Raw genomic sequence first — 11,694 nt, forward strand, 5'->3', positions numbered from 1 at the left:
ACCGGCATTCCATACTTTTAGGACACGGAAATGTTTTGATTCAGAGTCAACTCGTCCCCTGGTCAACTCGTCCTCTGGTCAACTCGTCACCTTTTTGGTCAACTCGTCCCCTGGTCAACTCGTCCCCTGGTCAACTCGTCCCCAACTCGTCCCCTACATTTTATTACTATTCTTTTTCCATATATTTCATAAATTATTATAGACTGTTAATTAAAAGTAATATATTATAAAATTACTGAACTGGACATATTTTGACGCTTTTTGTATGCGAATATTTGGAGTTTTATCTAATAATAGGGATATATATATGCATAATTCTGATTAAATTACATACAGAAAAAAACAACACGAAGACGATCAATAGCAATAACATTTAATGTATAAAAACATGTTTTATGCAATGATAAAATATCATATAGTATGTTTTTTTTTGTCAATATTATGTTATATATATTCACTTTCACACTTTCATTGTTTTTTTCATGCACATATTTCGTTGTCTTTTTTTTCTGACATCTTACGACACTTGGGGCTTATAAAGGTTCCCGAATTCTCTTAGAAGTCCCGTTGATGACAACTCCCCATTCCTGTACCTGTCCCACAGCTGGTGAGTCTGTCCCTGGAGAAAGGTGTATTTTTTCCGCTGGTAGCGGCGAAGTCTTCCTTCACTAATCAATTCAGAGTTCCTCACTCATCGTACAGAAGTTTTATCAAAAGGTAGAATAGAGGTGTTCCCCCAGCCCTCCCATTCAGTCTTCTATGCCATCCTGAAAATAATAGACTTGATACAATGAACTAAATTATCGTGTTGATTGTCGATAAGTGGATACTGTACTGTTGTATGCATGGTATAAATTGTTGTCAATTAAATATATCATGACACGTGCCTTTGGTTATTAAAGTAAACACATAGTAATTTGATAATAGGATTAACGACACATTTGTCTAGGTGGCTGGATACGTATTTATATATTTAAAGAACGCGTGTCTTTAATTTGAAATTATACAAATTGCGTGAAAATCGTGCCAAAGGTTGTTATAAAATTTTATTTTCCAAATGTCGAATTTGTTTTTGATGGTGTATGGTCAAATATATGAAAATGTTGATTAAATACAATTAATACATTCAATATGTTGACTTGTATTATACAAGAAATTCTGGAACTCGGTTTTATACAGCTCCTCTTTGAGATCAATTTAAAGATTTATTTATGGAAATTTATTGTTAATCTTTACTAATTAATAGATGGCAATTGAATATTTGGTAATTACTTTATGTTTTCAATCATGTTTTCAATCAGTAAATATCCACTGCAAATATCAATGTACGGATTTTTTTATTTAAAAAAAAAAATGAAAAAATTAAACATTAAATGAATGTTTGCAAACTAACCTGTCTTTGTAGTTTTACATCAAAGCTTTGCACGTGCGCTTAGATAAAGATCATGAAAATTTAACGTAAAAGAGATGTTATTTTATTAATATTTCGATATCAATCAAATTCATTATTAATTTTACATATTTTACATAAAAGAACTATTTAAAAAAACAATGATTTACAACATAATAATGACGAATAGATCGAAAGTAGGGGACGAGTTGACCATATTAAGGACGAGTTGACTCTTTGAGGACGAGTTGACCAAAAGTAGGGGACGAGTTGACCAAAAAGGTGACGAGATGACCACAGGACGAGTTGACCAGGGGACGAGTTGACCGGATTGCAATGTTTTAGTGGTGTGAAACCTTTAAACAAAATGGCTGCCCAAAAAGGAAAATCAAGGTTGGTAAACGTTTAAATGTGCTTTTATGCGCCATAGTAGGGCATTAAAATGGTCTGACATACTAATTTTAAAATAAATATACAATGAATGGTTTAATTAACATGTATGCAGTAATATCAATATAAATCCAGTTAAGAAATACCAAAGTGTAGATATCTTCGGATATGTAATTATTATCCGATTCCTTTGAAACATCGATATCACATTCACAAATAGCTGATTTTGGTCGATAAATTTAATGTGTATTGTACTTACAGATTATTAAAAAATATTCATAGGCACTGTATTTTATATCATAGAAAAGTGCAAATACAACTTTATTGCAGTAATTTTCTTATGTTACCCACAAGCTAATATTTTTCAATTTAAAACTAAAAGACAATATGTCTCCCTTACCAGAACCGTAACTTAATGGCATTTGACTTATATCAGCTAGAAGACAGAAATCTCCCTATTCACGAATTCGAAAACCTAGTTAAACGCCGTTTTCCGGTACTTTCTGTACATAGCTCAGGGGAATTCACCTAATGGAGTGTAATAGCTAACTCGATGTTTTGAGCCTTTATTAAAATTAAATTGAAATAAAACAGTTATTTCTTTATACGAAAATAATTAAATATCATTGTATGAATATTTCCATACATAAAATAAAGTAAATACCAGAGCTCCAGATAATTTTTTTGGCCAAGGGGTTTTTACCCCTCAAAATTTAGAGTGAGGGGTAAAATGCAAATTCTGAAAAACTTGAGGGGTAAAATCTGTCAAAAAAGCATTTTGCATTTTTTATAAACAAATTAAACTTATTGTTTTGTTTGTTTGTTTGTTTATTTTCTTTTTTTTTAGAAAAACCTTTACAAATTAAATACTGATTTAATGTGAAACAATACAAAACATGCCATGTAAAATCAGACTTCCAGAGTATACTTGAACTCAAGTTTAGGATACACAGCAAAATTATCAGGGCTTCCATTTTCAAAAATTGGAAGTCAAAGACTTCAAAATCTCTGAACAATTATAGTTGAAATTAGAATTAAAGAAACATAAACAAGATTTTTTTTATCTTTCCTTAAACAAAAGTATTGATCTGAGAGAAAATTGTCCGTAACTGTAGAGTGGGTACGAAAATATTAAGTACAAAACTACAGGTGAAAAACATTTTATTTTGTTCCAACCACAAAAGTTAAAGAAATTAACATATATTTTTGTTAATATTGAGACATAAGCATGTCAATAGATGCCTAAACAAACTTAATACTGTGTTAACTCCTATGATGATTATCTGGCACAAATTTCATCAGGTTGATCTACGGGAGTTACCTCCCTTCTGTATTTCCTGCTACTTTCGTTTTTAACATGCGTTGTTGACAACAGAAATTTTAGTTTTCAATGCAATAAAATGGAAATATATTGTATTTTTATGCTCAAAACATTTTCTTTTACGTATCAAATGTTTACACTTCTATTCCTTCACGCATAAATTTTGACATACGAGCGTATTATCATTTTGTTGTGCGTAACTGTGAGGCACGAATTTTGAAAGTGATGGGTATTTTAGATTTTCTATGCGTATTTTACGCTTATACGCACGCTATCTGGAGCTCTGAAATACACAAGTTTACGCCGAAAATAACTTTATTTATTATGGAAGATTCCACTACGTCTGTTTAAATTTTATTGATTTTCGTTATAAACAACTTATTTTTTTGTAAAATTTGCAATAGATATTAAAGGAATATTGATAATTTTCAATAACATCATTTTGTTTCACCTTAAACGGTAAAATAATGAAAGAAAAATAGAAATATCATGTAACTGTGTTATGTTCTTCATTTGGTGTAATTCCCAAGAGCTAAATCGGTAACGTACCGGAAAACGGTGTTTAGCTAGGTTTTCGAAAAGGTCAATAGATAGTCTCTGCAAGTGAAAACAAGATTCAGTTAAATTTATCAACAATATAAAAGCTGCTGTCATCTTTGTATAATAATAATAATAAAAATTCAACTTAAAAATATGATCCTTGATCTATGGAGGTAGTATATTATTATTTTTTGGTTTTAGGGGGAAAAAACACTATTTTAATATGGGAATGGGGCCCATATTCGGCTCCAAATTTTACCAAACCAGAGCCCTGCATTCACATATTTTAATGTAGAACTTCATGTTTTTTTTTCAGCGTAAAAATTGCTCCTGGCGCTATTGTGTGTGATGAATGTGAACTACATGGGGACATAACTATTGGTATGAATTTGTTAATATAGTTCACGCAGATTTATTAATTTCATAATGAAATACAAACTGTAGTGATTTTTTTTCCTCTAAAATGCAGCATAACTATGGACATGTATTCTGTTATTGAGAAAAATGTGAAGACAGTCTCCACATATTTGTTACAAGTGTTATTATTTTATTTGAATTTCAGTGCATACCATTTTATTTTTAATTTTAATTACTTAGAATCTCTGTATTAACTGATCTCCATGCTATCAGAAGGTTGTCTTTTTTAACTGACTGACAAATTGATTGTCAAGGCTTTTACTTACCCATGAATCTTATAAAAATGGAGAAAAAAAATAATGACCTAAATTGTGTACCAAGAAATTTTCTAATTGTAATTTCATATTTACATGTGCTATTCAAACTTGACTTTTCGCCTTTTATAATTTCTTTAAATTCCAGGTACAAGAACAGTTGTTCATCCAAAAGCAAAGATAATTGCAGAGGCTGGGCCTATCATTATTGGAGAAAACAACATTATCGAAGAATTGGCATGCATAATAAATAAGTCAGTATTTAAATTTTTTCATTCATTTTCAAATCATTTTTTTAGCTCACAGTCACCTGAACACAAAGGGTGATAGCAAGTTGTCCTTCAATGTTGTCCATTATTATTGTCCTAAAAACCTTATGTAAGAATTATAGTTCTTAATTGTAAATTTATTTATTATAATCACATAATTTTCATAGTTTGATTTTTATGCTCCCCGAAAAAATTTCGAGGGAGCATAATAGTCGCTGCCCCTTGTCCGTCCGCACTCACAGGACAGTAATTATATTATGTGGCTAGAGGGACAATAGGTAATTGTTCTTTCTCTTTGATGTCATTCATTCCGTAATGCTTTTATGTGGCTATTTTCTTTTGTGTGGCTAAAAAGAACAATAGAGAGAACAATAGAGTAGCCACATAATTACTGTCCTGTGAGAACTTCCGTCTTTCCGTCCGTCCGTCCGTCCGTCCCCTTTTCTTGTCCAGGACATAACTCTAAAAGTATAAGAGGTATCAACATGAAACTTTGTAGGTAGATAGATCTCATTGAGTAGGTGTGCAGTGCACAAGAACCGTAACTCTGCATTGCCAAATTTTTGAATTATCCCCCTTTGTTTATTTTACACTTTGAACTTTTTCCTGGACATAACTCTAAAAGTATAAGAGGTATCAACATGAAACTTTTAAGTAGATAGATCTCATTGAGTAGGTGTGCAGTGCACAAGAACCGTAACTCTGCCTTGTCTGATTTTTGAATTATTCCCCTTTGTTTATTTTACACTTTAAACTTTGTCCGGGACATAACTCTAAAAGTATAAGAGGTATCAACATGAAACTTTGTAGGTAGATAGATCTCATTGAGTAGGTGTGCAGTGCACAAGAACCGTAACTCTGCCTTGTCTAATTTTTTAATTATTCCCCTTTGTTAATTTTACACTTTGAACTTTGTCCTGGACATAACTCTAAAAGTATAAGAGGTATCAACATGAAACTTTGTAGGTAGACAGATCTCATTGAGTAGGTGTGCAGTAAACAAGAACCTTAACTCTGCCTTGCCTAATTTTTGAATTATCCCCCTTTGTTTATTTTTACACTTTGAACTTTGTCCGGGACATAACTCTTAATGTATAAGAGATATCAACATGAAACTTAGTAGGTAGATAGATCTCATTGAGTAAGTTTGCAGTGCACAAGAACTGTAACACTGTCTTGCCTACTTTTGGAGTTATTGCCCTTTGTTCATTTTGACACTTTGAACTTTGTCTGGGACATTACTCTAAAATTATAAGAGATATCAACATGAATCTTTGTAGATAGATAGGTCTCATTGGGTGGAAGTGCAGTGCTTAAGAATCATTACTCTGCCTTGCCTTATTTTGAAGTAATTGCCCTTTGTTTATTTTTACTTTTTGACTTTTGTCCTGGACATCACTTTAAAACTATTAGAGATATCAACATGAAACTTTGTAGGTAGCTAGATATTAAGAGATTAATACACGGCAGAGTAGGGCCGGAAGGTGATAATCGGCCCGCAAAATGAATAATGGCCCGAGGGCTTCAGCCCGAGGGCATTATTCATTTCAGGGCCGATAATCACCTTCCGGCCCTACTCTGCCGTGTATTAATGTCTTTAATACACTTGGTAGATCTAATAGTAACATTTTACTAAAACAAATACTTTGATATTTCTTACGTTGAAATTCCTGTCTGTACATATACTGTACTGTTACTTTTACAGAGTTGTTTACTTTTTATGTGTACAAAGTACACTAGAATCTAGAAGCAAGTATTATTTTCTTTCTTTCTTTCGGAATGAATTTGTCGTATTATTTATTTAAATTTAAATAGTTAAAAAACTGTGTTCACAATTAAATCAAGCGATTCATGCTAAAAACCTACTTTCACTTTTACAGTTAACTGTTTGATGACGTAAAATCTGACGTCATTGTTAGTTTGTGCACGTGTATTAGTTCTGCGGGCTGATAACTAGTTCTCGGGCCCCGGGCCGCAAACTCATAATAGGTCACGTGACACTCATAATCAGTTGAAATCATGGGCAATTTTGTTACTATATATAGTAACAAGTGTATTAAAATTGGATAGAACTGCAATGCTTAAAGAACCTAAACTAAGCCTGGTCTAATTTTGGAGTTATTGCCCTTTGTTCATTTTTACACTTTGACTTTTACCCGGGACATAACTCTGATATCATCTGGAAACTTTATAGATAGATAGATCTCATTGAATAGAAGTGCAGTGCAAAAAAACATAACTCCGCTTTGCCTAATTTTGGAGTTTTTGCCCTTTGTTCATTTTTTTTATACTTTCCTGTGTCCAGAACCTTCTCGGGGAGCATCACCCGGTTCAACTGGTTCTTGTTTCGATAGTATTTACTATTAAAGACATTGTTTGACTCTTTCAATTTAAGATAGCTTCACTATTTCCGCCAAACCAAACGTCTTATTTTGTTTCCCGTAAAAAGACGTCATTAAATTGTTTTACGGTGACGTCATTAACAGTTACTTTGATATGTTGTTTTGCCTTGGGCGGAAGTGCTTAAATTGTTGATGTGTTTTGTTTATTGATGCTTTCCAATGGAAAGTAGATCATAATCGAGGATCGCATTGTTGTATCACATTGATATATTATTCCATGAATGAGAATAAAGAAAAGTGTTGAAATCTGCGCATTCTTGACTATTTTTAACGGAAAACATCTACACCTTATATAATACAGGGGATCTTGGGCTGTGGTCCTCTGAGAGGGGAATATTGCGTCATTTTGAAGAAGGGGAAGTTGTATTGTCAACAAAAATACTTATAATTTATGATATAAATTTCAATATTATATTGTTCAGGTTAATATGCTTTACTTAGGCAGGTAAATTTAAAAAGAAATGGTGGTAAAAATATATAGTACTTTGGGAGTGGCTCCCAAATATCGTGAAATGAGGACCTTGATTTTATCTAATAGTTCTTTAAATGAAAACTTCTTAAAACCTGAAGGTGATTAAGTAGGTCACCAAAGTTTAAAATACACTGTAAGATGAATCACATTAATATCTTCTTGTTTGAGACATCAATGCCAATAGCTTAGATATTTTGCTTGAAGCAAGATACAAGAAAATTTATTTTACTCGGATACATTTAAACAGAAAACACTAGCTCATGAGCTATTTTCCAACAAACAATAGTACATGTATTAACAAAAGTAAAGCAGCTAAAAAAATATAAGAATAAGCACATTTAAGTACATGGTATTAAGATATTAAAGCAACTAAAAATTATAAGCATAAGCACATCTAAATACATGGATTTAAAATATTATAGCACCAAAGCATGTTTAAAAGTTGTCACCTTTTGGTTTGAAAATAAACAAATCATACCAGTTGTGTCAAACGTAGGTAGACTTATATATAGAAACACTGGTTTAAATTGTGTGAAACTGCAACCAGTAGTCTATATTCATGAAAGATCTTTTAAAAAATTTAAAGCTATAACTGGTAAAATATTATAAGAAATGAAAAAACTATAAAATCACATTGTTATGTATGAGGAAAGTTTTAGCAATAAATGTCTCAGTTGTTTTATGCACATGTAGTCTGTAGTAAGCATTTCTGAAACAAAATATTTAAGTGCTATTTTGGCAGGTCTAGCCTTATTTTCAGGAATGTATAATTAGTATAATATTCTTGTAATTACCTTGGTATTACAAATGTATATTTACGATATTTGCCAAGATACAGATTAATGTTTTACTTATTACTGACAGCTCATTAAGAGATTTTTATCACATGAGGTCAAATAATTTCCATGTACATGTAGAATAGCCCAAACATATATTTCTTTTTATTAGTCCCCTACCGGTTTACCGGAGGGGACTTTAGGTTTACCGTCCGTCTGTCCGTCCGTCTGTCCGTCCGTCAGTCCGTCCGTCCACAAAACTGGATCCCGCGATAACGCAAAAAGTACTGAAAATATTTTAATGAAACTTGATATATGGATAGATGGCAGTATGGAGATTATGCACGTCTTTTTCTTTTCTTCCTATGTTGAAAATTCTGGTTGCTATGGCAACAAATAGACTGAAAATATGGCAAATTTTACACATAACCTGGATCCCGCGATAACGCAAAAAGTACTGAAAATATTTTTATGAAACTTGATATATGGATAGATGGCAGTATGGAGATTATGCACGTCTTTTTCTTTTTTTCCTATGCTGAAAATTCTGGTTGCTATGGCAACAAATAGACTGAAAATATGGCAAATTTTACACATAACCTGGATCCAGTGATAACGCAAAAATTACTGAAAATATTTTTATGAAACTTGACATATTGGTAGATGGCAGTATGGAAATTATGCACATTCTTTTCTTATCTTCCTGTATTGAAAATTCTGGTTGCTATGGCAACAAATAGACTGAATTTCAAGATTTCTGATTCTAGTTTTTCAGTTTTTTCACTATAAGTTCTTTATTTCTTAAGGTATTTTCTTCAATCTTTAAATATAAGTTGCTAGTCATCAACCACATCATATATGACAAAGTTTACAACTCTAGCACAAAATTTATCAGAAATTACCTCCCTGGAACTTAAAATTTTCATGAAAAAAACATTGTTTTTTTTAATAACTTCTTTTTTTCTGAACGTATCTACTTCAAACTTCATATAAATGTTTATTATTATCACTCAACATTTGTGAGTGTTCAATACTCTAGCAAGACTATTTCCAGAATTATGCCCTTTTGAACTTGACTTTTTTTTTGAGAAATTGGTAATTTTCTTCAATTATGATAGGATTTTCTTCAAACTCCCACATCATAATAATATGACAATAATTTGACAAGGTTTATAAATCTAGCATCCATATTTCCAGAATTATTTCCTCCTTAAACTTTTTATTTTTCCTATTCGTTATTTTAACTTTCATTTACTTCAAATTAAAAATAAACATTCAATATTCATACCTCCATTACTAATTGTTCTTTGTTACACTCACATCATGTATGACATCGTTATCTCCTTTTTTTTAAATTTTGCATTAAAAATGTTATATTTTGATAACAGGGATGTTTAAAAAATAACTTTAGAGTGTCCTTCAGTCTGTCTGTCTGTCTATAAAAACTGTTCACTGTGATCACTTAAAATAGAAACATAAGTGAATGGCCAATGGCCCTTCAGAATGTTGCTTGGGCTCTTACCGGTAGGGGACTTATGGATTGCTTGCAATACTATGATAATTGCTTGTTTTTCATATTATAACATCCTCGGAACATCATTTCCACCTTTATATTTCATAAGAGGAAATGGTATCAAAAGTTCACATAAAAGTGTATTTTCATTTACTTTAATGCTTAAGAGTCTCACATTTGTTATCATATTAAATACAATTTTATTAAACACATACAAGACAATGTAATAAAGCTTTCCAGTGGATCCCTTTATAACATTTTTTTTCATTTCATTTTTTTTTTAAATAAAATGTATAAAAATGTGTTGGTAGTTTTCACTCTGGATCACAGCAGTAAGCTACATTGAATTTACCAGAGCACAGTTCAGCCACCGCATCGTTCCTTGGTAGACTGTTAAAAAAGTGCAGTATTATACTAGTTCGCCTCACTTTCGTAAGGAATTGATAACTTCTGTACATGTACATGCCAGAGCAGAGGTACAGTGCAAATGACCAAAGGATTTCATGATCAATTACAACAAAAGTGACCTGCACCGTTCGGGAATCGAACCTGGATCACCCGATTCACAGTCCAACATTCTACCTTAGTATATTAATTTGAGCTAACCAGATAATACCATTTATATGACAACTCGAATGAGGTCCTATCTATATATACCCATGAAAAGTTATTTAAAAGTTACATTATTTTCAGGCCGGCGCCCAGTGCCACACCAGGAGGCACACAGGCTGTGATGATCATTGGAAACAATAATGTGTTTGAAGTTGGTTCATGTATCCTTTCTTTTGTGTGAATATTTGAGCCGCGTCACAACAAAACCAACACAGTGGGTTTGCGACCAGCATCAATCCAGACCAGCCTGTGCATCCGCACAGTCTGATCAGGATCCATGCTGTTCGCTATCAGTTTCTCTACTTGTAATAGAGTTGGTAAGCGAACAGCATGGATCCTGATCAGACTGCACTGATGCGCAGGCTGGTCTGGATCCATGCTGGTGGCAAACGCAATATGTTGGTTTTGAGAGTAGTGACAGAATTTTGAATCTTAAACATTTGAATCTTAGAATTATAGGTATTTAACATAATTATGAAGGAGGTTGTAATTGGATTCCAAGTTATCACGTCATAACTAATATAAAAAACTATTTATATATTAATTTTAGAAGTCTCCAAGTTTACAGATCAACATCTAGGATATGACACTATGGGGTCAGTATATTATGACTGAATGGGATATGTACGTAAGTTATTAATTTATTGACGAAAGCTTGTTAATACAGGGAAAATGTTAAATCAAGCATTTACGAGGGGTGTCCCAGAATTACGTGGACTTTTGCTATAACTTTTTTATTTCTAAATGCATTTTTGGGGGCGCATGCGCAATGCGCCCCCAATGGAATAACGACAATTCAGATTTACTATGGTTTGAACACAAATAGTCACCTACCTACGCTAAGCAAAATAGTTCCAAAACTTCGCAGTAACTCCCAAAATCATAGTTCCCTATCTATTTTAAAATTGACTGGCCAATTATGTACTAAATTTTGCAATCGTCTTTTAAAATTGTATGTATATTTTTGCTTTACGCGATTTTAATATTACTACGCCAGCGGTCAGTCATAGCCAAAGTACTTGCATAAATATAGTACAAATTACATGTTGTCACAAGTTATTAAGTGTCATAGAACTCAAAAATTTAGCAAGTAATGGAATACGGATTTCAGATCAGCTAACTTTAAAGCTTATAGGGCCTAATGCTTCATTTATAAGTGTAAATTTAAGAAAAACATTGTATGCGTATGAATACGAACTATTTTCGCCCTAGCGTAATTTCCCGCAATCGCCATTGTTTACGAGGGATGATCAAAAATAAAGCGGACTGTGACTGTCAATTGAAAAATTTTTCAACCTATCAATTATTGTTATATATCACACTTAATCGGAAAAACAA

General features: G+C 32.3%; 1 protein-coding gene across 1 annotated transcript; it reads left to right on the top strand.

The window, feature by feature from the left end:
• Positions 1 to 1,731: 1,731 nt before the first annotated feature.
• LOC132728076 (dynactin subunit 6-like) lies at positions 1,732 to 10,517 on the top strand (the record flags this gene model as incomplete). Its single annotated transcript, XM_060713686.1, is given in 4 exon segments — positions 1,732 to 1,783; positions 3,958 to 4,022; positions 4,461 to 4,566; positions 10,438 to 10,517. Coding segments are annotated over 4 exon segments (277 nt in total), but the record flags the coding sequence as incomplete, so codon positions are not given.
• Positions 10,518 to 11,694: the final 1,177 nt, after the last annotated feature.

This window comes from Ruditapes philippinarum, unplaced genomic scaffold (assembly GCF_026571515.1).
Source record: "Ruditapes philippinarum isolate M1 unplaced genomic scaffold, ASM2657151v2 ctg18161_1_1_1_1, whole genome shotgun sequence".
NCBI classification, from domain to species: Eukaryota; Metazoa; Mollusca; class Bivalvia; order Venerida; family Veneridae; genus Ruditapes; species Ruditapes philippinarum.